Raw genomic sequence first — 26,312 nt, 5'->3', positions numbered from 1 at the left:
TGAATGCATGAGTGCACAACCCCATGCTGGCAAAACCAAGGTCTGAATCCAAGCCCAGGTCAAATCCAGAAATGCAGACTGGGCAGGAAAAAAACATGCAGAAATAAAGACTGACTCTATTGAGAGCATAAAACTGTCATAGGAAAAGCCCTTTGTTCCAGTTTCATGACAGAACTCAGGAAATGTGCATAAAAAGCAGAAAATGGTAGTGAGACCATGAATAGGAGGTGAGAACAGATCGTTAGGCAGCTATTGCAACATAGACCTTCAGAGAACAGAGGAGTCTTTCAAAGTCCCATCAGACAACTAATCACAAGTAAAAAAAAAAAAACCACGATGACGCCACAAGGAGGCTCAAAAGTTGCCACCCATTGGTGACCACTTGCTCACCACATTAGCAGAGACCTCTTTGAGAAACAGTCAGAAAAAAAGAAAAAAGACTTTCCTTTTCAGATCTCATTGTTCCCATATTATCCTTGCCCATCATTACTTTACTGATTTGTCTTTCTCTTTGGAGTTGTTGCTATCCAGGTCTCAAGTTTCCCTTCTCAGCGTGGTTATATGTTTTAGGCTGCTTTCTTGCCCATAAACAATATATGTCAGGGATAAGTAAAGTGTATCCTGCGTGATGTATAATTTACTTGGTTTGTAAAGCCTTTTGAGATGAAATTGGTTTCTATTATTCTTTGCATTAGGCCTCCCAACACTTCTTAAAGTGAGACTGTCTTCCTGTTTGGATTGCCACACACCTCCCATTCTCCCACAGATATAACTCTTATTACAGAATTCTGCAGCTGGAAAGGCCTTAGTAAGGACTGGGGTGCCGAGTAGCTAAATGGATTCTCCTTCATTTTGAAGGGGAGAAGGGAAGGGAATGAGCATTTATTAAGTCCTTACTATGTGCCAGGCACTGTGCTAAGCACTTTACAAATATTACCTCATTTGAGCCTCACAACAATCCTGGGAGGGTAGGTGTTATTATGATTCCCATTTTACAGTTGAGGAAACTGAGGCAGAGAATTTAAGTAAATTGCCCAGAGAGACTATGTAACTTGTCGAGCATCACATAATTAGTGAGAGTCTAGGGTCAGACCTGAACTCAGGTCTTCTAGATTCCAGGCCCAGAATTCTATCCACTGTACCACCTAAGTTCGTTAATTGCCATAATCTCTAATAGAGAATTTATAGACAGAGTTGCACAAGATGGGCAAATACTTATATCACTGGAGAGACTACACAGAATCACAGAGTTCTGAGAACTGGAACAGACCTCAGCAGCCATCTAGTTCAGCTCATACATTAAAGCAATCTTCACTGTAACATACCTCACAAATAGTTCTCCAGCTTCTCCCTGAAGCCACCCAAGGAGGGACATTCCACTACCTTCAGAGGCAGCCCATTTAGAAAGGTCTGTTAGGAAATTTTTCCTGATGTCAAACCTAAATTTGCCTCATTGCCACTTGTACCCATCGCTCCTGGCTCTTACCTCTGGGCCAAACAAAACAAGTCTAACCCCGCCTTGTATAGGACCATCCTTCAAATACTTGAAGCTTTCATGTCCCTCCTGAACATTCCCAGGCTAAACGTTCCCACAACGAGAACAGAGATCCATTGTAGTCCATCTCTATGGAATGTCACGAGTCAATTGTATCACGCACACACAAACCACCATGACACCATTTCCCATTTGTGACACTTTATTAGCCCCACAAACTCCATGTATTTGAATAGATTCATAGCCTGAGACAGGCTCCATTAAGCAGGCTAGGAATATTTACAGGATACCAAGCCCAGTAGGCAGTTTCCCAAGACAGCAGCCCACTCTTTCACCCTGGTAGTGAAGGTTGCTCTCCCAGGCCCAGGGCAAATGCTCAAGTGTCTTCTGGGATAATCTGCCCTTCCTTATATACAACCTTCAGCATAGGAAGAAACAAGGTTCAACTTTTCATGTAAGAAATCCTTTCAAAAGCATGACAATAATGAGGGATCAGGCGGCCAGCCCTGATGAACAAGCTTTTTCTGTTTTAGGGTAGGAAGAACATTCTACTTTTTTTCTGAGGAATTGCTGCCCTCTGTTGGTGGATTCAATTTATTTCAAGAAAGGAAGCAGAGATTTTTGTGTAAGGTGGTACCAGCCTCACAACCAATTAGTTCTTTGCCTATAATCGCTATTAGCCCTGGAGACTTCCACCAATCATACACGTTCGTCAGGCTGAGTAGGCAGCACTAAGTCGTGGGATCATAGGGCTGATTTAGAGCCAGAAGGAGTGTTACAGGTTATCTAGTCCAATCCCACCCTCACCCACCCCACCCCGCCCACCCTCCACTCTCACTTTGTAGATGAGGAAATTTAGGCCCAGAAAAGTGAAGCAACTATACTAAAGCAAACATAAAAGGTCATAAGTAGCAGAGCTAGTTTGCAAATTCAGGTTCTTTTGACTTCAAATTCAATGTATTTTCCACTATATCATTTAAAAAGAAACTGTGCCATTGTGGAGTTAAAGTCACTGTTGTTTGGTCAATGGTTCCCATCTTCCCAAGAATCAGTATTTGCTACTGTATGATAGCCCTTTAAAGCAGAGATGTTAACCACGTGGCACATTGAGGGCCACGTCCACCAGATTAAAATATAACTGGGAATATTTAACAAAATAAAAATGCAAAAGAATATAGATAATACTAATGTGAGATTTTTTAATCCAATATGTGGTCTACAGAGATTCTCATGTATTGTATAGTGGCCTTATTTTTATTTGAGTTTGACCTTATTGCTGTACAATACATTACCATAAAACCATCATTTAACTTCTGTAATGATATTTGGAGAGGGAACATAAAACAGTGGATTGAGAGCTGGCTAGAACACAGGAAGTTCTGGGTTTAGTTCTTGCCTTTCACCTATACTGGCTGAGTGACTCTGCACAAGTCAGTGTCCCCAGGGAACTCTCTAAGGATATAAATTGCAGAGAAGGTACTGACCTCCATTAGGACATGGAGGTTTCTTCAGCTAGGACTTTCCCATCTCAGTGATATCACAGATCCAATCCCTGTTCCCTGATGATTTTCTGATGGACTGGAAGCATCCCTAAGCAGAATCTCATTTATCCTCATGTAATATCTTACATGCCAGGAAAAGTGAAATCAACAAGGATAGAAGATATAAGGAAAGTATTAGCCATATACCAAATCATTGTTTTCTAGTTTTTTAATGTGACCAAAAATAAAAACAACAATACTAAAACATAACCTGTTAGAATACTTCCATTTTCCAACTGTTAGATGAGGTTCAATTTTTTAAAGTTTTTAAATGAAGCAAAGAGAAATTGAAGACTGAACTTGGCCATTTCACACATGCAGCATGAGCAGAGCAGACAGACGTGAAATAGTCCAGCAAAAGCACTACATTTGACATTATTTACAGTGAAACCCACATTGAAGACAAGTTGAGACAGTGCTAGATTAAGTTTGGTTTTTTAATGGTTGTTTTTTAGGCTGAGTCTCTTTATATTTCACCTTCCCTTTCAAGCCAATGAAACGGCCAACGGAATTAATGATTTTGAGGATGAACAGTGTGAGAATGCAGTGGCATCCCTCCTATTGGCATAGGACTATAAAACACAAATGAATGTCACAGACCACAATGTAAAGGGCTTTTCAAGAAAGAATGAAGTCCTCCAAGGCAAATATTTTCTCTCTTTCCTTGGACGTTTCATTAGTAGCAACATTACTCAGAACATTTACTATGCATACAAAGTACTTTTTACAGATGGCAAAGTAGTTTACAAAAATTACAAACTTATATCCAGAGGGTTCATCTTTATTTACACAGCCCACAAACATAGCCATTCCTGGATTAGACTAACATTACAACCCAACAATTCAAGACTAGAAAAGGAAGAAAAATGTTCTACCCTGTCAGAGGACTGAGGCAACCAAAGTTGTAATGGCTCCTAAGAAAATTTTAGCATCGTCATTGACAAACCATTCTGAGCAGTCCAAGAATGATCAGCCATGTTCCAACTCTTCATACGTCTTTCCACAGATGGCACCTCTGGCATTGCCTCTGATAAATTTTCCTTAGATACTACTACTCCTAATACAGAAACAACTGACATAATGGAACCTCTCAAATTCCCAACACTGTTCCTTAAGTCACCTTTCATTTAGCCTTAATTCTGAGTGGGAATGACTAGAGGGGTTTGTAGGCATGCATCCAAAAATCAAGTATATTTGATATTTCAGCTTATTACATCACTTCTTTTTCTATGCAACTAATTACATGGGGGACAGTGTCTAGAGCTGTTGGATTTAGTGTCCCCCATCATTCAGATAGATCAAAACCCAAGGCCTAATCTCAGGCAGAAAAGCAATGCAAAATACATCCTCTAGAACCTGAAAAACTGAATCCACAAGTCATTTTTAATATAGACATTTGAAATATTGCAAAATTGGCAAATATATAAGCTATTAATTGTTAAAAACCCACATCTTTTAAATTCTATTCTCAAATGTTAAAAATAGACTGTGTCCAAACTAGCTGATTATATAATACATTAAATACATTTCAAGACATTTTACTCTACTCATACAATGTGTTGTTCTCTCTATGTTGCATCATAGGTCACAAATTTGTGACCTCTTTCACCTTTTCCATTATTTTCCAGCTGACTTGCCAAAAGTGATTTTAATAAAATTAGTTTATGATTCAGTCTCATTCATTGTTTACATAGAAATGCAGTACACATTGCACATGTGTGTGTATGGATAAAATTGTGATGTGAAACATTGCATTATAGGTAGATAGATAGATAATAGATAGATAGATAGATAGATAGATAGATAGATAGAGCAGCTCGTGTATGAATCCCCTCCTGACTGTCTCTTCTCTTTACCATCTTTGTATGGGGCAAGGGGAGCTATAAACCTCTTCTACAATAACCTTTTTTTGGGGCGGGATCCAACACTTGGATTTTACCAGACTCATCTCACCTCAACCTCATGATCAATAGGACAATGGATTGTACTATCTTCCCCCAGTCCAAGTTCCAAATCACATCTCAATGGCATCTTCATTATCAAAGTTGTTCATCCTGTGATTTAAATCATTTGTCATGTATTTTGATATCACAATAAATACTTCAGAGTTGGAAAATTGTGTTTAAAGCCACTGCTACAGGGAATATCATTAAGTTAACTAAAAGAATTCCACTCCAAACATAATCTATTTTATTTCTGTGTATACTTACAGCATCTCTCCATAGAATATAAACTCCTTGAGGGCAGGGATTTATATGTTTTTGTCTGTTATTCCCAACATCTAACAGTGCCTGGCACATAATTTGAACTTCAAAAATGCTTGTTCAGTTGAACTATATAGCAGCACCCCACTAATTTGAACAAAGGTTGAAATAGTGAGAAATCTTCATTCCTAGGTTGTTTGGGTTGGCTTGTTTTGGGGGTTTTGGGTTTTTTTAGAAGTGCAGTTTTGTTTTATGTTTTTTGTTTTGTTTCACTTTCAAGAACTTAGGGCAACTGGACCAGGGCCAAGAAAACAGCAGCCTAGTAGAATGCCTAAAGGTAAATACTGAATGAATTAGTGATTAGAGATTAGTGTGTCAATTGTTTGTAAATAAATAGAGGCTTTTAAATTGCTTAATAGTTCTCAAATAGTTTTAAAAACTCCCCTTTACAATTTTGTTCATATTATCAATTTGCCTGACAATTCTTTTTTTTTCTTCCATGGACACGTATGGCAAAGGTAAACTTCAGTCCAGCCCCTATTAGAATGATCATAAATTCAGATTTCTTTTTAGTCTGAATTGCTGAGGTTTTATTACATTAGAAATGGAAGGCAGTGCATTTCTTTTTGAATGCAATCTCTCTTCCAATTGCCCCCATCAGGGATATCACCTGAGAGAAATCAAACTAGCCAACCTGTCTCAAAGCATATGTAGCAACCACATTCACATTGATAGGGGACAGATGAAGGGTTTTTTGACTGAATACACATTCATGCTTTTGAAAACGTTTTAATGTGCTTAAGACATGCAAACCATAGTCTAGGGCAGTCTAAATGTGTTTTTGATGAAAGGAAGGTTTTGAAATGGATGGTGTATTTGCTATGTACATACCTCATCTACTCAGTAATAATTAAATATTTTAACACATTTTATTTCTCCATTTAACTTCTGTGACTAACTTCTGTTTCATTTCCTGGCTCGTCTCTGTGGAAACCTCACCACTAGCACAAAAGCATGCATCTAAATTCTATACCCTATCTCTGTACATTAAAGAGAATTTGCTTAAAGCACGTCTCAACTTCAAAGGCTGAATCTATTTGACATATTCCCAGACTGTCCTGTGAGCTGTGTCTCATACAATATTCTAACACATGTAACATCCCTTGTACACAAAAGCCCCCAAAAAATGGGGTGAGGGGAAGAAGAAAGTTTAGAGGAGAATATGATGCCACATATATTGTGGTCAATAGTGTCAATGTGAGGTTAGTTATTTTTAATTTCACTTTTCCTTCAAAACCTTGTTTTTTATCCTGTTTAAAGTAAAATTTCTAAAACAGAGAATTCTTATGATTATTAGTAAGTCAGATTTCTAGTTTTATGATATCTTTAATATTCCCTATAACTCCCTATGGACAACATAGTTAGGGAGAAATTGGAGAGAGGATATTTAGAACTAAGTAACACCACTTTAAATTTCAATAATAAATGTAATGTACAGACAAGAAAATTGTGGCTATATAATTCTGACCACATGCAAACGAAATGAATAGAGGCCTGTCAATCATTAATCTAAGATCTTTAGTATTTTCACTCAAGTCTATAGGTCTACAACTAGAAATTTTTTTTTTAAAAAAACCAATGGATAGGGAGAAAGAATTTTTTTTTAGTGGCAAATATACCCTACACACAAAGAACTCAGTTTTGGTCAGTAATGCCACTATCAATTCTTAGGGTCTCTACTGTAGGTATGAGGTGCACCAGTATATTTTTCAGCCAATTCAGAAGAGTTATAAGCTATTAAATATATATACATATATTATATAGCTACATGTTAGTTATGGCTATGGCTATATGTAAACTACCGATAAGGCTGGATTTATGCTGAAAGAATTTTCACTACCCACTTTAAAATACTTTGTTTTTATCAAAGAATCTTAAGGTAATTTGTCACAGCTAGATAAGCAGAGGAGAAAAAGGCAATATATTACAAATGTGTGTGTGTGTGTGTGTTGTGTGTGTGTGTGTGTGTGTGTGTGTGTGTGTATTCTGTTCAGTATAAGGAAGGGGAAAAAGTCTTCTCAACAACTGCAGTTTTCCAAAACTTTGATGAGCCACCTTGGTAGACAGAGAGGTCTCATCGATGGAGGTCTATAAGGAAAGGATAGATGACCGTTCTTTGGCAATAATGTAGAGATGATTTCTGCATAGGTACTGGTTGGAGTACATGACTTCTGAGGTCTTTTCTAACTCTCTAAGACTCTTTTGTTCTCAGGAGTTTTTAACCTGGGGTCTACCAACTATTTTTAGGAGGAGGTGGGGGGATAACTATTTCATTATTACTGGTTTCCTTTGCAATCTATGAATTTTATTTTACGGATTTAAAAATATGACTCTGAGAAGGGGTACATAGGCTTCACCAGACTGCCAAAGGGGTCCATGACACAAAAGCAGGTAAGAACATCTTTTCTAAAGAAATTAATTGCCTTGAGTTAGTGGAAGAATGTATTCTCATTTCTAGTTCTACACTTTATCTCCTATCTAATTAAGAACTGTTTTCCAATAACCTCTGTTGCTGCCACCTTCTGTCAGGCCTATTAATCATGCAGAGGCTTAGATCTAGCCATTTGAAAAATAAAACCTCTGAGTGAATGATAAGAAAAATAGAGAAACTTTAGTGAAAGGAGAGAGTGTTGGACTTGGTACCAGAAAGACCTGAGTTCAAGATCACCTCAGTCATTTACTAGCTGTGTGACCTCAGACAAATCACTTAAACGCAGGCTGCCTCAGTTTGCTCTTCTGTAAAATGGGTTGTTGTGAGAATAAAATGAGATGACATTTATAAAGGATTTTGCAAACCTTAAAGCATAATATAAATGCTAGCTATCGTTGTTGCTACCTATCTTACCTGTGTTGTGTAGGGAATCCAAATCTGACAAACTACTCTGAGAAGAAGACAATCCCAGAGTGGCATCTGTATTCAGCAAACTTCAGTTGATTGAACACCCAGGGTGTTTATTAGCTCTATGAGGTCCAGCTTAAAAAGGCCTTTGGTGAACTTTGACATTTTACAATTATTAATCATATGACCCCCATCACCAAAAGATCTAGGAAAGTTTAGTTGCTAAGATCTCAGTGCTTGAGGAATTTAGGGGCATGAGATCAGAGGCCCATGAAATTAACAAAAGTCTGAGAAGAAATTGAACAAATGCAGGAACAAATCACAGTTAAAGATTGAGAATAAGAGAATGTTTCTGGGAACTATTAGTTTGTTTCGGGTGAAAAGTTCACAAATCCATGTACTGCTAATTGTTTTCTATAAAATCAATTGCCTAAATTCAGCACTACAAGGTGACAGTATACTAATGAACAGTTTCAAAAAACCCCTACAATTTATATGTGCAATTTTAAAAATATTATAATTATTAGTGTAAACCAATTATTTTAATGGCATAGGGAATTCCTGCTAATGGAGCTGGGATTCTCATCTGTAATTTTATTATTTAAGGGTAGAGGAGGAGGCTAAAGGGTTAAATGACTCACCATCGTCACAGAGCTAGCATATGTCAGGGGTGGTACATGACCCTAGGTCTTCCTAATGTTTAGACTGGCCTTCTCTCCTCTATACAATGCTACTTCTCTGCTACTCCTAAGGAACTAAAAAAAAAAAGAGAATCATGAAATATGGACCAGTTTTATAGTCCCATACTACACCCCTTTTCAGTTCCTTTTCTGACTAAAACAACAAAGAATCCATCAAATTTTATTTAAGGGATCTCCTTAAAATCAACAATCTTACCTAATGGCATGCCCTACGGATGATGTTTAATGAACGCTATCCTTCTCAACCACCATGACAGTATGGAAGAAGTGGCTAGGCATCACTGCCAGGTTATTCTTCATATTTAAAGGCTGTCAAAGACTAGGCGCACTGTTTATGAGGGATTCCATGATGGATGGGAAGAAGGTTGCACTTGGTTGGTTTAAGCAGCAATAGAAATGGTACAGCAATGCCTATAAATTGAGAAGACAGAACTTGAAGAACTGACCAAAGTTGAACCGAGAGTTATAACCACTGTTCCAGTACTCCCCAATTCATCACCTTCAGGATCCACAAGATCAATCATAACTAGAAATACAATACCTAACAGCCTGTGACGTCCTTAAGTGGTAACTCTCCATTAAACTGGTCTTCTATTGAGGATTTATATGACAGTGTCATGGAAATCCTGGGATTAGATGATCTTTCCTCATAAAGTTAGCCAGAATATTTCAGATGTGGGAAGCATTAATATACACATACGACCTCTCATAAAAGAGGTAGCACTCCCATCAGTTACACCCTGTGCACCATGAATAGCAGTATAATTAATATGAAGTTGCAAAACATATACATGGTTGGGGGTGGGGTGGAGTAAGGTTTAAGATCATGGAGCTAATGATGATGTGACTTCTTTCTTTGACATAAAATAATAAGGAAAAGAGAACATAGAATGGGGGGGTGTACATAGCAATAGAGCCAAGGTCACATAGAGAAGCAGAGAGAAGGCTAAAGAAGCCACACTCAAGAGAGTATTGAATAAGACCACCTCAAGTCATCTCTGAACCTAAACAACTCTCTCTAAAACTGGGGACCTCCGAATAGTCCATGTAAATGCAGGAATCATTTTTATATGAGTATTCCTTGTAGTAGATAGATCACATTTATTTAACAGTCAAAGAATACACTGCAAGTCAATGTGCAAAACGAACGCTATGTATAATAAAGGAGCAATCGATCCATCTCCTGCTCCCTCTTTCCATACAAGGTATCCAATATGCTTATCCACATCTGAGTTCTAGATCCAATCATTCCAGCACAACTTTCTTAAAATAGCGAACAATGTAAAGCTGACTGAGTAAATGTTCCACTCTCTCCTTCTCCAACATTGGAAAGGTCTTGAATGAAAGAAAGGCAGGCATGCAGTATTTGCACAGAGGCATTACCTGCCCATGGGACATGTCCTCTTTTAACAGATGCTAACTTGGCTAACTGCTAGAACACATGAAGGGAATCTACATTTTGTAAAACATTGACCATGTTTTCACCCCAGTGAATGGTATTTTGTTCTGGCCCACAAGATGATAGCCAAAGGCCATTGAACTCATCTTAATCTGAGTCCCGAGAAGTGATAGAAGTCAAATTCAGATCATGAGGACCATATATTTGTATTTCATGGATGATCTCTATAGCATATAAACTTAACTGATCCACCTACACAGAGAAAAGCACCTGGGTTAGTGGGCTGTACAATGTGAGCTTACTAATGCATCCTCTAGATAAGAGGTTAAATGGCTACAAGAAACCATGCAAACACGGAGATCTGACCATCTCTACTGGGATCCCAAACAACAATGCCTTCCCAAATATGAACAAAATGCTACTAAGCATCTCTAGATCCCATATTCTAAATGTTAATGTCCAAATACCTTCTTCTGTCGTGTCATCATATCTACACATTTGGCTTAAAGAATGTTCATCACATAATTGCCTTCCAATAAACCTGGATAAAAAATAAACTTCCCATCATTACATTGGGTTTCCTAACTTTGATCTAATGGATAGGATGTAGCTGAAGAACAATAGTCAATTTCAACAAATATTGCTCCAAACAGTTATGTATGCGGTTCTGTTTGGGGACATTTGGGATGCTTCGGCCTAATTTTTAAATTGAAATTGGAAAAGGTGGCATTTTAGAATCTTTTAAAACACACACGCACACACACACACACACACACACACACACACACACACACACACACACACACACACTTCTTCCTCATACCAAAAATCAAAAAGATTGAATCTTTAACTAAAACAATTTGTGAACTTTTCTGACCCTGCCGCATTCTGTGAAGGAGACTGGCTAAAAAGTAGTATTGAAATGCAAAGCATGACCTATACTTTATTTAAGGGAAAGAAGCAGAGATGGTCCCCCTCACTCCTGCACAGTATGTGCACTCACTGGAAGAGGAGACACTGTACCCTCACTCCCCGTACCTTGGGCTAGGGAGACCAAAGGCGCTGCACAAAGCTCTGTGTTCCTATGGGTGGTTGTTGGTACCACCAAATCAATCCACTGAGGCCAGAGCATTCTCACAGTTGAAACTGGTCCTAAACTATGGGTCTCAAAATTGGCTTTTCTTCCCCTGTTATCTGAGGGATCCACCAGAAAGGGTAAACAGCAAGAGGGGCGTATCAATTTTCCTTGATATGGCTCTTCAGGTCTTTGCTTTTCCCCTAAGCTGTTCACATCAGGACCTGTTCTCGAGTCTCTGGCAATCGAAGGGCAATCAGGCCTCCCCCAACCAGAGAAGAGGAAGCCAAAAGGATGGGAACTACTTTGGTTATCCCTACAAAGGAAGCAAAGATGGAATTTCCCAAGATGGCCCCGAATTTGCAGATGCCATTGAGGATACCAAAGGCTGTCGCTCTGTAGAGAAAAAAAAAAAGGAATAAAGGTAAACCAGAGTAGATAAAGAGAGCTGAACACGGTGACGTTAGGTATAGCAAAGCAATCTTATTACCTCTGTCACTAACTACATATGTGACCTTGGACCAGTTAATCTCCTTGGGCCTCAACTTTGTTATTTGTAAAATGAGGGGGTTTAAGGATCTGTGAACTTTTTAAAAATAAAGTCTTATGTACTTTATTTTATTCATTTAAAAACATTCTGAGAATGGTTCCATAGGCTTTACCAGACTACCAAAAGGATCCATTAGAAAAACAAGATTAAGAACCCCTAGAGTAAACTATGTCCTCTAGGGTCCTTTCTAACTCTAAATATATGACCCTATGATCCCCATTTATTATTCTCAGTATAAGAGATTTACAGCAGGAAAAAAAATCTCCTGATTCAGAATACAAGTGAGTTGGATGGAAGAACACTAATCTGCTGTGGGTAACTCAGAACCACTGGCCAAGGGCCACTTGGGTCAGGGTATTTATCATTCACAGCTGAGTTTTTATAGGATGTAAATAGGCTAGTAATCAAGTCTGGATAGTTTTAGGTAATTAAGAAAGAATGTTAGAGAGCCCTAGGGACGTGGGAAAATTGCACTAGGGTATCCTTGTTACCTACTTTAGTAGTTCACATTACATCTACTTTCTTTTTTGTTGTTCTTTTTTTTTGTTGTCATTTTCAGTCATGTCTGACTCTTTGTGACCCCCTTGGGTTTTCTTGGCAAAGATACTGGAGTGGTTTGCCATTTCCTTCTCCAGCTCCTTTTACAGATGAGGAAATGGAAGTAAACAGGGTTAGGTGACTTACACAGGGCCATACAGTTAGTAAGCATTTGAGGCTGGATTTGAACTCAGGTCTTCCTGACTCCAGGCCCAGTGCTTTATCCACTGTGCCACGAGCTGCCTACTTTCTTTCTTAATAAAGATTAACAGCAATACTGGCCTATAGAGTACATATACATACCAAGTGGCTGTTTCGGGTGGACAAAAAGAAATAAGTGCACCAGAAGGTGCAATGTAGGAAACAGCAAGAGCCAGAGATACATGGTCTCCCAACTTCCTCCCGCTCCTGTACTCTACTGGGACAGAGTGTTGACCTTGTCCCTTGTGACACCTGCTTCTGCCTCAGTTCAGGGACCAAGAATCCTCCTTGACCTTTAGTTTTATTCAGATTCCTGTTCTCTGAAGAACAGAGGACCAGGATGGTACCCCTGACATTGTCCTCGGAGAGCTAGCATTTATATAGCGCGAAGCAGTTCCCACGTCGACCTCATCGGTTCCTCACAATAATGTTGTGAGGCAGGTGCTATCATCTTCACCATTTTACAGAGGAGGCAACTTAAGTCAGCTGAAGTTAAGTGACTCACCCGCGGTCACATAGCTAGTAAATGCATGAGGCAGGATTTGAACTCAGGTTCAAAACAACTGAGCTCTTATGTGATCCTGGTCAGTCACTGGACCTCAGGGCTACCAAAGAGCCACCTGTGAGAGGGCAGGAGCTGTGGCGCTTGGCGGGACCCCCCGTCTGCTCCCCTCTCCTCTCTCCTTCCCCCCCCCTCTAGCCGAAGGGCCGTATTTGTGCTTGATCAAAGCCAGACAACAACCAGGCCCAGGGTACCTTTGGTGGGTGGGATACAGCTCCACTGTAACCACATCCAGAGCATTCCAGGCAGCAATGCTGGCCCCGCAGAACACGCACTGCCAGCCAATCATGGCGGACTCACTGTGGCCAAAAAACAGGAAGAAGCAGCAGACCGCCGATATCAGCATGGAGCCACCTTGAAGGAAGCCAAGAGACAAAAGCGTGGCATCAGTTTCTTTAACAACCAGCCGGTTAAACATAAGCGTATATTTCAAGAAAAGTCAACCCACTCCATGACCTAATCTCTAAACCCTGGCAAAAGACCAGGAAGGAAGTACAATGTTAACTTTGTCATCGTCCAGTCATGTCGGTTATGTCCGACTTCATGATCCAATTCGAGGTTTTCTCGGCAAAGATACTGGAGTGGTTTGCCATTTTCTTATCCAGCTCATTTTACACATGAGGAAACTGAGGCAAAAAGGGGTGAGTAACTTGCCCGGAGTCACACGGCTAGTAAATATCTAAGGCTGAATCTGAACTCAGGTCTTCCTGACTCCAGGCCCACTATGCCACCTAGCTGTCCAAGATCACACAGCTATTTGGTGGCAAAGATTCCAACCTGGATCACCCGATTCTTGATCCGGTGTAATTCCCACTGTACAAAAAAGGAGGGGTGAAGCCACAAGTCATCAGTGACTGACAAAAGACAGACAGCCCTGGTCTTGACTATTCTCCACTGTATACGCGTTAGTTCTACCATTCTTATACGCAGACCTAACCTTCTACTTAAGCTTCGCTATTCTAAACCTCAGCTTTGTGGATATTGTAAGATCAGTCTTGGTGGTCTTAAGACTACCGTGACAGTCTCCCCTTAAGGGAGGGTATAGCTTATAGAATCTATGCATGGAAAGCATTGTTATAAGCTTAGGCCTGATGGTTTTAAGACCATCCTAACTGACTGTCTTCCCTTAAGAGAGGCTGTAAGCTTATAGAACATACTCAAGGAAAAATACTGATGATATAGCTGTGTTGTCCAAATAAATAACATTTTGTCTACCTCTAGCTTGTTTTCTCTCCCTAATAACAAACCCCCAAAACAGTATTTTTCTCTGATTCCTGATATGCACCTCAGTCAGTTCCAGGGAGGCCATCCAAAATTGTGGTATAAGAACCTCACTCTCAGAAGGGCACTTTGGAACACACCCTCCCCCGCTGGAGTATCGTCTTCCTGCTGAATGGAGCCATGTCTCTGTGCTTGCCAACGTAGCACTGCCCTGATGTGAATTATACTCTACGTTAGTGTTTAAGTTTGAACAGTACACCAGGTCCTCTTTTCATCTCTCCTCTTACTCCTTGTTCCCACTCCTTGTAATGAAGCTTCACGTTGAACAGACTCTCATTACTCTGTACATTCTTCTCAGCACTCAAACTCATTAAGGGGTTGTTTTCCCCAGTGTTTCTGGGTGGCTGATAGATCTTTTCTTAGACATAAACTGGGTACCCAGACAAGGATTTAATCCATTGAGAGCGACAGCTACAGTTTGGGACGTAGAGGACTGTGAGCTGTTGTAGAAAGCAAAGGCTGGTAGAGGAACTCTATGTCCTCCCGAAGAGACTCCTCATGCCAAAGAACTGTCACAAAACAATTATTCCCAATTTCCTCCTTCATGATCTAATGTCCTCAATTTTTAAAATCGACTATTTCCCTGTCTTCCAGAAGACAGAAATGTAGTGGCTTGATTGCCCATTGATTGGCCTGAGAGCTCTGCCCTTAGCCAACTTGCCCCTATTTAGGCAATCCACTCCCTACTCCCATGGCTTATCACATTGGTGCAGTACTTAGTGTGGATTCCTGCCTGCCAGAACTTCCAAGCTCAAATGATCCACTAGCTTCAGCCTCCCCAGAATCAGGCATTATAGTCATGTACTACCTTGTCCCTTGATGTCCCCAATTCTAGAGGAATGGTCCCACAACTTTAATCTCTGTCCTATACCAAAAAGCCGATGAGGAGAAGAATGCCTTAAGAAGCAGAACTGGTCAAATGGAAAAGGAAGCCCAAAAGCTCACCGAAGAAAATACTTCCTTAAAAATTAGAATGGAGAAAATGAAAGCTAGTGACTTTATGAGAAATCAAGACATTGTGAAACAAAACCAAAAGAATGAAAAAATAGAAGTCAATGTGAAATATCTCATTGGAAAAACAACTGACCTGGAAAATAGATCCAGGAGAGATAATTTTAAAATTATTGGCCTATCTGAAAGCCATGATCAAAAAAAGAGCCTAGACATCATCTTTCAAGAAACTATCAAGGAAAAAAGCTTAAGACATTGCACAACCAAGAGTACAAAATAAATAAACAAATAAATAAAGCAGGTTCCCTGGTGTAGGAAGATTTCCTCTCCACCTCTCACCACTGTAGGTCCAATTAATACAGGCAGCAAATTGTTGCAATTCTGATGGGAAAGCTAGAGATGTCAGGCAATAGCCAGACTACATGTATATGTTGTATGAAGGGCCTGAGAGTTGGGATACGGCAATACAAAAAAGGCAGCAGCGGTTATAGGGAGAGTATGTATGTTCCACTAATGCTTTCCCATGAAAGTTGAGGTGGAATAAAAGGGTCTGTATGGGAATATGTGGAGGCTGAAGATGTGCCCTCTGAAACACAAGAGTGAGCCTGAGAATGTCCTGATGAACAGGAAGGAGAGACTGAGAATCCTTGGTGTTAAAGGGCTTATGAATTGGGAAAAAGATGGAGGAATATGGGCAGAAACCCATTTGAACTCTCCTAACATTCCCCTCCAAACTTGAAAATAACTCCTCAAATCAAATTTTGGAGCCACAACAGAAGGTCATAGTGGGACATTTTTCCAGCCTAAGACAACTAAGGAGGTCAGCAAGAGGGGTCTGTGACACCAGGGTATATGCTGGCCCAGAGTGCAGCAGGAGCTCCAAAGGTAGGCCTTGGAGGAGGCCTTGACAGCTAGCCTCAGGAGCTCTCAGCCCAGAGGTGGTAAGGGGGTCAGACAAGAGATTACAGGGGACCTTTTGCTGACACTGGGAGCAGCTGGTGCTGATTGGCACCTCTATTGCCCATAAGCAGTTCTGGGTTGCAGTTTCAGAAAAGAGAGGAACCTGGTCACACTTCCAGGACCAAAAGGAGCCCTAGTGCTTGCGGCTGCAGGGGAGCAGAGGCCCTTTCTGGGTAAAGACCAGAGTGCAGACCAGAAGAGAGGTGGCCCCACCTCTCCCCACATCACAACACCTTAGAAGGCCCCCAAACTTACAGACCCTCAGAACGAGCTCTGAAAACAGCAGCTCGAAAAAGCCTGAAGTTTCCCAATTCCAAATGACTCATGATTGAAAAAAAAAAATGCTATCCACCTCCAGAGAGAGAGCTGAGGAACTCTGAGTACAGATTGAAGTATAATTTTCTCTCGCTTTTTTTGCTTTTTTTTGTGATATAGCTGATATGGAAATATGTTGTGCACGATTTCACACACATAATTAATTGATATTTTGCTTGCCTTGTCAGGTGCTATAATTACCCTTTTACAGATCTATAATTATTGCCCCCATTGATATAATTGTTACTCCCATTTTACAGATTTGCACCTACCTCCCAGGGTTGTTGTAAAGGTAAAATGAGATATTTGTAAAATGCTTTGTAAGCCTTAAAATGCTATGTAGCTAAAAGATTGGCTCTTATACAACTGAATTTCTATATCTGAATCATCAGCATAGTTCTCCAAGTTTTGATTTCTACTCTTCTTACCAGATAATAAGATAATCCCTCACACTGTGTCTTTTGGTCAGTCAGTCAGTCAATTATTATTAAGCACATACTATGTGCCAGGCACTGTGCTAAGCACTGTAGATGGAAAGGACAAAAGACAGTGCCTGCTTTCAAGAAGCTCATAGTCTAGAGGGGAAGACAACATGCAAACAACTACGTACAAGCAAGCTCTACGTAGGATGATTTTGAAATAACCAAGCCTCCTACAGAAGGGAGGATTTTAGCTGGGACATCGAGGAAGCCGATGATGTCAAGAGGCAGAGAAGAGGAATTGAGGGTGTTCCAGGCATGGGGACACCCAGTGAAAAAGCATGGAATGGGGAAAGGGAGTGTCTTATTTGAGGAAGAGGAAGTAGACCAGTGTCACTGAATCACAGAATATGTGGAGAGGTGTAAGAAGACTAGAAAGCTGGGTTAGGAGAGAGGGGGTTAGTTCACGAACAGCTTTGATGACTAGAGGATTTTATATTTGTTTCTGGAGGTGACAAGGAGCCACTAGAGTTTATTAAGTAGAAGGGCAGCAAGGTCAGACCTAAGCTTTAAGAAGATCACGTAGAGGTGTAGCTAGGTGGCGTAGCGGGCAGAGCTCCGGCCTTGGAGTCAGGAGGACCTGAGTTCAAAACCAGTCTCAGACCAGACACTTGACACTTCCTAGCTGTGTGACCCTGGACAAGTCACTTAACCCCAATTGCCTCACCATAAAGCAAAAAAAAAAGTCACTTAGTTGAATATAGGATGAATTAGAGTGAGGAGAGGCTAGTGGAGGCATATATTACAGACAGTCTTCCTCGGGGTATTTAGCCACAAAAGAGAGGAAACAAAACTGAATGGCAGCTAGCAGAGATGGATAGATCAAATGAGGACTTTTTTGAGGATGGGTGAGAGATTATACAAGGAAGTAAGGGGGCAATCTTACACAGCAATTCCATCAACAGGCATAAAGATGTTTCATGAGAGGTAGGTTTGAGGGAGGAGAGAATGATGATCCCCTTTTTTGGAAATGTTGAGATTGAAGTACAAGCAGGACATCAAAGTAAAAACATGTAGCAAGCCGTTTGAAATACAAGACAGAAATCAGGATGAAACACACAGATTTGGCAGTCCTCTGCATATAGGTGACAAAAAAAAAAGCTATTGAATGGATATGATTTCCAAGGAAGAGAACATAAAAAGGAAAAAGAATTAGGCCAAAGACAAACCTATTGTTTGTCTCAGAGAAAATTTTTCAGTATGTTTTTTGTACAAGTTACCCACACACACACACACACCCCCACATACACATACATATGTGGGGGGGTGTATAAAAATATATGTGTGAATTGAAGCAAATGGGAAATAGAGAATCTTTAAGATCCAACTAAATATTTGTCCTTTGAACATATTAGAACATGAAAACATTCATCAGTAAAGAAGTGGGATATTACAAAATGTTGTGTGCATTCTTTTTTCCTTTTTGCAAGGGACAGTTCAGTGTTGGTGGGAAAGTATACAAGCCAGTGGAAAAAAAAACCAAAAGTATCAACAGATCATTTTAAAAATCCTAGTTATTAGGTCCAGTTTTTCATTATTAACTTTTATTTTATTTATATTTTTAAAATCAGCTTGAACCTGGAGTCAGTGAAATAATTCAATTCAATTCAAGAAACATTCATTCTAGGGGCAGCTAGGTGGTGCAGTGGATAAAGCACTGGCCCTGGAGTCAGGAGGGCCAGAGTTCAAATCCAGCCTCGGACACATACTAGCTGTGTGCCCCTCAGCAAGTCACTTAACCCCGATGAAACAAACAAGTTACTACTACTTACGATATGAACAACTACAAGTTAATATTATTCACTAGGGATTTCACGATGAGGGAAAAAGGGACCACATTTCTGTCCCTGACCTTGTCTGACAACTGTAAAACAGTTAAGGAGGGATGGGAAATCTACTCCCTCCAAATTCATAAATTGGCACGTGGTGCACTCCCTACATTCTCGGCCATCCATGACCAGGAATAACTTTCTGTTTGTTATAAGATATTTGGATTTAAACATTAGGTTTTTCCCTTACCAAAGTTTCCTGCCCCTCATTTTTGTCTACTGCTTTAAAAAAAACTTTCTCAGGGTACTTTCCAAAATATTATTTCATCACATTCTTACAGAAACTTTGTAAAATGGAGGGAGCAAGTATGATTCTATCCATTTTGCAGATGAGAAAGCTGAGTCACAGAAAAGGTAAATGATTTCTTCACAGCCACAAAGTTGCTTATTGGCATAACAAACATGTCCCCGAATTTATCTGTGTACTGGCCACCACTGCCCACAAACTCACCAATCATCTTGATTCTACCAATTTTGTCCATGAGCAGAGCTGATACAATGTTGCCAGGTAATACAGACAGACTGCCAAGGAAGCTAACAAGGTAAATTAGGAAGTCATTGTCTTCTTCAAAGTCCAGGTGGCACCCCTCTTTCTGCTCCATAAAGGTGGTGTTGATGAACCGGCAACCAATGAATTTATGGTGATAGAGATCTGTAAGGGAAAGAAGCCAAGGTTAAAACAGTTCACTCCTGAAATGTAAGCTCACTAGGGGCATCTCATCTTCATCTCTGCCCCCAGTTTCTAGCACTGTGTCCTGAATTTTTAACAGGCACTTAATAAATGTCTATTGAATTTCATTATTGAATTCAAAGAAGGAGGAGGAGGGGGTAAGGATAGGGTGAATCATAAACACATGCTGTCTCCATGGGTGGCGAAGGATGTGTGTCAGCATTGGCAAAGAAAGTTCTCCAAGTCAAAGTGGTTTATGGCTAATTCAGGTGGGGAGAGAGGGGAGGCGGGAAGCCTTTTAAAAATGTAATTAACTTCAAAATTCTAAGAAAGAGATCATCTGGCTTAAAAATAAAAAAAGTAAATTATTTGTGGAATTAATAATAATTAAAACTTACATAATTCAAGTATGGTAAATTTATGAGTTATTCATTAAAGCTTAAAATATTTGTGGGATATCCTTGATTTTTAAAAATTTGACCTTACAAAGGATGGCCATAGAGGCAGGGATTGGACCTGTGATTTCATTGATATTGAGAACTGCCAGGTAAGGAAACTTCCTCTATCTCTTCATTTATCAAAGGGCATTGACACATTGTTTCAAATGAGACAATGTTTGTAAAAGTATTTAGCACAGAGTCTGGCAACACAGTAGGAAACATATAAATGCTTATTCCCTTCCCCTCCCTTCATTCTCTCTGTAGTCCTCTAAGACACGCCCACTAAACATTCTTATTCCCATTTCACAGATGAAAAAAAACAAACGTGGAAAAGTTTACAGATCTCTATCACCATAAATTCATTGAAAATAATTAGAGAGTAAAGCTGGGGCTAAAACCCATGCAAGTCTTCTGAATCTTTCTGCTAGATGATGATGTCATCCTCATCCAATCCTGCTCCCGATGGTTTTCCTAGGAACAGGCAATGTCATGATGATTTATAAATCTTAAAATACTATGTGCATGTGTGCTATTATTAGTGAGAGGGAAGGGAGCTTGTCCTGTGATTTCACTGGGATGAGGAACTCCCAGATGAGAACACCCCTCTATCGAGGCAGTACAACATTTTCTCTAACTTTCAGTCTAGGAAATTGGCTTAGGGCATTGAAAAGTTTAGAGACTTGCTCGAGGTCACACAGCCAGAAAGTTTCAGAAGCAAGACTTGAACCCAGATTTTCCTGGGTCCAAGGTCAGCTCTCTGTCCTCTACTCCACACTGCCTCTCAGTGTTATTATTACTGTTGTTGTTGAGAGCTACTCTGAGCTAAGCTTCTCTGCCTGTTGCCTGCCTGATGTTGCTGTTACCTGTGTTATAGAAGACTGTGGATTCAATAGTGCAGTTTTTGAAGAAAGTCCCAGGAGACACCACATCTTCAAAATAGCATTCATCAAAGAAGGAAGATTCAAAGATTACATTCTTGAATTTCATCTTGTAGAACCTGTAGAAAAGGCATTACCCCACAGTGACATCAATTACAAGGATTTACACAGTGAAAATGGAGCCTTGAGATGCTAATAGGAAGAAGAAGACAACAGCTTAGGCAGGTGCTGAGGACTCTGCAGGATAAAAGACATTTTAACACCATATTCAATTCAAGTCAATCCCAAAAGCATTTCTTTAGCACCTCCCAAGTATAGAGGATACTATACTAGGTTCTGGAGGACACATAAAGCCCATATAAGACAATGTTTGCCCTTTGATTTCGTGGATACTGGAACATCCCCCACCTCTGAATATCATAGCAGCCTGGAGCAGAGTTGTCCAAGGACTTCCACCTCAACCAAATTCAAATGGAATTGACAAATATTTAACAAAATAAATAAAATACAACATAGACAATGTTAATTTATGGTTTTCAAAGTCAATATTCAGCTTGCAGGGATCTGTCTCTATCTGAAACGCTGGAAGAGAGGTGCCAGATCACTGATGTTATGTGATTTGCCCAGAGTCACCCAGCAAATAAGTATCAGAGGTCAGATTTCAACCAGGCTTTCCTGCTTCCAACTCCCTCTATTCGCTATACCAGGCTGTCTCTGGCAACATGTATGCAGTTATCTATGATACAAACAGGACATAAATGTATAAGAGAGGTTCAGAGTGATATAATACAGGGATTACATACTTTATCTATCTAAGTTCAGCGCGATATAATGTAAGGTTCCATACTTTATCTATTCTTCCCATTTTGCTATTTGTTTATTCATCATTTAGAAAGAATTGTGCCCTGCCTCAGTACTCAAAGAGTTTGAATCAGTATTACTTAGCACTGCAATAAAGGCTCACCTGAGAAACTCATCATCACCAGGAGGTAACCCATGATGCTTGAAGGTTATAGCAGGACAAGCAGTGGCAGGTGTGATGGCTTAGGTGGGTTTATCACTCAAGCCTCAGTCTACGTCCACTTCTTATTCCTCTCAGAAGGGAGCTCACAAAGTCACTGTCAAGCCTGAGACAACTCCTCAGATAAATAAGGACTCCCTCTGCTATCAGATGACAGGTCTCAGATCCACATGAATTTGCAAGCCTAATGTGTTTTACTCTGGAAGCCTATTGCTGCAACGTCCCTCTTTAACAAAGAAATAAAGCAGTCGTGGGGCATTTAGTGATCTCCTGCTGTTCTGCCAAGGGCAAATGATACAGAAGAGCCATAAATCACAGAGGAAGATACTAAGTACACGGGCCTTGAAATATTCCTCTCACTGAGTTATAAAAAGCTTCAGATATATGGGAGAAACTAAAAGAGGCAGGCCTATGGGACACATTCTAGAACTTTAAAATTCAAGTTAATTTCTGTAATGTGGCTGTAAACTTTATAAATAAGCAAAGCTCCCCTCACGCCCAATTCCTAATTTCTCTACTAAGCTAATCTTTATTCATAAGAGCATTTGAGTTGAGAGAAAAATCAGCACTGGGGAATAGTATCTTGGAAATTTTCTATTTAAAAAAAAAGGGCCGCTGTGATGTATAAACAGTAGGTGTTCTTGAGCCCCCCCATCAAGAGCTGTGCTATTTGGATCATTCCTTGAGCCAAGAGCACCTAACCCTTACTAGTGGATCTGGTTTGGGTCCGAGCACAACCGTCCATACCTGCCTTACCCCTGTGTGGCCTGAAAATAAAGGTTTGGAATTCTAACTTTAGCCCTGGCCTAAATTACCCAAGTAACTATAATAGTAGGTAGGAGGCTGTAAATATCTATATAACATCTGAGAACTACAGTTCTGTGCCTCAGATCAGCTCCAGCCATAGAGTCAAGAGGACAAAAAAAAATGTCACCTATCTCCAGGTATTTAGAAATGCCTGGAATGGTAGCAAGTTTGCCTTGCCTCCATTGTTGATGAGTTAGTGATATCAAGACGCTTTCAGAGACCCTTGTCAGCAGCAGATCACCAAAAGATGGAGATGCCAGATGAGTTTTGTCTGCTCCCAAGTCCATGTGTTTATGCTATAAGGAAGAGTTAGATCATAAGCTTGGACTTCTAGATGATTTCATCTGGACCTACTGGTGCCATTACTCGAACATCAATTGGAAACCTCATTATATTTCCAACACTCTTTTGCCTATTCACAAGGAATGACAGTAGAGGGCTAACCAAACTGAATTGTGTCTTCCCTGGAATGACTGGGCTTGAAGTAGACTGTTTGGAAATTGTATGCGCCTAGGAGACCTGCAGGGACAGCTGAAGGGTTGATGTCCGATAATATATTATTATGTTGCTTTTATCTTTTCTGTGCAAAAACACATTGCATAAACTGTATCGAAGTATGTCAGTCTCTTCATGTAGAGAACCAATTCCATTTTGCCAGGTCGTGAGACTAGAATTCAGGGAAATATAGAAGATCTGTGACCTTGAAGTGGATATACCCCTCCAGTGATGCAGAGTACAACTTATCCGAGCTTTGCACCTAGTAAGTATCTACTAGTTTGATTGTTTTTGTCTCAAATCCCATTTCATTTTCCTAACTCTACTATCTAACCTTCAAAAGAGGGTTGTCAAATTCTTCATGCAAAGCAAAACGATAATAGAAACATAGGATGGTACAGAATAGAAATTTCAACCCATCCCACTGAAGGTGGAGAAGTAGGACAGCTAGGTGGTACAATGGCCATTGGACTTGGAGTCAAGAAGACCTGAGTTCAAACCACACGCCAGCCACTTATTAGCTAAGTAACCCTAGGCAAGTCATTAACCTCTCTCAGTCTCATTTTCCTCATCTGTAGAATGAAAGGGTGGGACCTCAGTGGTCTCTAAGGTCCCTTCTAATTCTAAATCTATAATCCCACAGTATTTCCTAAAGAACCAGGGAAGTCTGTGGATGGAGTAATTCAAAGCCAGGGGGCTTATTAAAGCACTCAAAACATAATCCCAAGCCCTTTGAGGAATGTAAGGAAAATCCACAGATCTCCTTCATCTTATAACTTGAAGAAGCCTTAGGGGCCAACATATACATAATTTAAACTCTCACTCCAAAAGAGGCAGTTAGGAGACAAGTTTGGTTAGGCCTCAAATTAATGACAGCGATAATATTTACATAGTTCTATCAGTTTTACAAAGCTCTTTGGAAATCTTATCTCATTTGATCCTCACAACAACCCTGGGAGGTAGGTGCTATTATCATCCCTATTTTACAGATGAGGAAGATGAGACAGATAGAAGTTAAGTGACTAACCTAAGGTCACAGGGCTAGGGTCTGGGGTATACCTGAACTCTAATTTTCCTGATTTCAGTTCCAGCCTTCTACGCACTGTACGACCTCACTACAAACTTCAGAGGTTCAGTGGCCACTAGCAATTATAGTCAAATTCTTCTTCTAAAGTGACAGAATCACCCCTGCCTGATTTAGCACAAGGGTCACAGTGATGCATGAATTTGAGATTCTTCACATAGAGCTTTTCAGAAACAACTAATTGTGAATGCCTTGACTCTTCATGTGATATTACAAATACTGACTGATCCAGAATGATGGTTTTACTGTCACTTTTCTAAGTATTATGAGACTTTCTCATGGGAAACCCAATAATACGACTCCAGTAGCTTCCCATTCAATTAGTGCTATAGATTGTGTAGGTAACAGGGCTGGGAGCATTGAGCTGAAATATCTGGTTGTTTGGTGCCCATGTTTTCTGTCTGAATTTTGCTAAATTGAATTCACTCATTGATTCTCCCTCCAGCTGAGTTGCCCTCCCAAAAAAACCCCTCCATCATATTCATTTTGTATATATGCTGTATATATTTCCATGTGTGGATGTTTTCTCCAACAGAATGTAAGCTTTTTGAGAACAGGGACTGTTTTATTTTTGTCTTTGTATCTGTGTATATTGTCTTCGTATAAATGTTTGTTGACTAACTAATTGAACTGTAAATTTTAGTTTATAGGGGGAAGGAGTGGTCCATAATTATTATTTTATCCAAGAAAGGAACTTAGAGTATAGAAACTCCTTCCACCAATGTAAATTGACAGCTTATCTGTAGTACGTGGTCAATATGTAAATCAATTAACATTTATTAATTGCCTCCCCTGTGCCAGACATTGTACTAAGCTAGTACGTGTCAGGGACAGGAATTAAACTGAGATGGGACAGAAATAATAATGGAGGCCTTGTTTGGAGGACTGTTAATTAAATTGTCCATTATTTTTTTTTCCAACCCACCTTCATCATTCAACAAATATCTGCTGAACTTACGTGTTTGACCTTGTGCTAAGTGATCTGTAGGATACAAAGACGAACAAAAACTCATCTCAACTTTCAAGAACTTATAATTTAGTATAGTTCAAAGAAAGCAGTGAGTAATAAATGCCTTAAATATGGTTCAAAGTGCTATGAAGGCTCAAATGAGGGTGGGACCACTTCTGGACTGAGAGGGAACAGGAAACCCTTCACAAAAGAGCTGAAATGTTAGCTGTGTTTTGAAGGTCCGTAAGATTTTAAGACACTGATAGGAGTGGATAAAATGGTTCCTCTTTTCTTTGTAGTATGGGCTTAGCCGAGTAAAGTCTGTTAGTGTTCAAATATTATCCTGATCTATCCTGAAATTACCATTTCTATCCTCTGCCCTGAAGTAATTCCTAACCCAGCCGATTAGATTTTCAGGGCCCAGGAAAGGAAAAACCTCTTCCTGCTAAAGTGTTGTTTGGTTTCCATGAAAAAAACTTGAGAGGGTCATTTCTGACACAGATTAAAGTTTCAATTTTAATTTCTACCTTTGTTCACATCCTACTTTTCAAATCTTGGGAAATTACAGTAACATATGTCTCTCCTTTTTGGTTCCTTCATCCTTGGAATTGAGAAGTTTAGGTTTTAAAGGGAGTTTCCTGAACTGAGACATTCTGGCAATGGAATTTTTCTTTAAAAAGAGAAGTGTTTTTTAAAAATATGCTAATCGTGCAAGTATATTTAGTGTATATCCATGCCAATGTGGTCATATTTAATAAGACTAGAAGTGCTAAAAGATTTTGTAAGGAAGCAGAGAAATGTTTTGATTTTTAAGTATCAGATTGGAGAGCTCTAAAACAAGGTCTTTCCTATTGAAGACCACCAGATGTCAGTGTGACCTAAGAAAAGAGAGTTCTTTATCTTACGGTCTAATTAACTGATTTGCTGCTCCTACCAATTCATTGATCATTCTCCTGGGAAGGCCTGCTAGGAAAACTCCTAAAGCAAGA

The 26,312-nt window shown here is 39.8% G+C and overlaps 1 protein-coding gene across 2 annotated transcripts in view; it reads right to left on the bottom strand.

Annotated features, from left to right (window-relative positions):
• Window positions 1-11,151: 11,151 nt before the first annotated feature.
• The window catches only part of SV2B (synaptic vesicle glycoprotein 2B), a 165,961-nt gene continuing 150,800 nt past the window's right edge, over window positions 11,152-26,312 (bottom strand). For both annotated transcript variants that reach the window (XM_020964491.2, XM_020964512.2), the window contains 4 exons: window positions 20,953-21,086; window positions 19,431-19,631; window positions 13,359-13,518; window positions 11,152-11,710 (listed from right to left, as the gene is read on the bottom strand). In XM_020964491.2, coding sequence (XP_020820150.1) covers window positions 11,527-11,710; window positions 13,359-13,518; window positions 19,431-19,631; window positions 20,953-21,086 — 679 coding nt within the window. In that variant the 3' untranslated portion in view covers window positions 11,152-11,526. The remainder of the gene's footprint in view (window positions 11,711-13,358; window positions 13,519-19,430; window positions 19,632-20,952; window positions 21,087-26,312) is intronic.

This window comes from Phascolarctos cinereus, unplaced genomic scaffold (assembly GCF_003287225.1).
Source record: "Phascolarctos cinereus isolate Bilbo 61053 unplaced genomic scaffold, phaCin_HiC Scaffold_3;HRSCAF=262, whole genome shotgun sequence".
NCBI classification, from domain to species: Eukaryota; Metazoa; Chordata; class Mammalia; order Diprotodontia; family Phascolarctidae; genus Phascolarctos; species Phascolarctos cinereus.
Note: the sequence above shows the minus strand (reverse complement) of the source record. Positions and strands in the feature narration are given on the sequence as shown.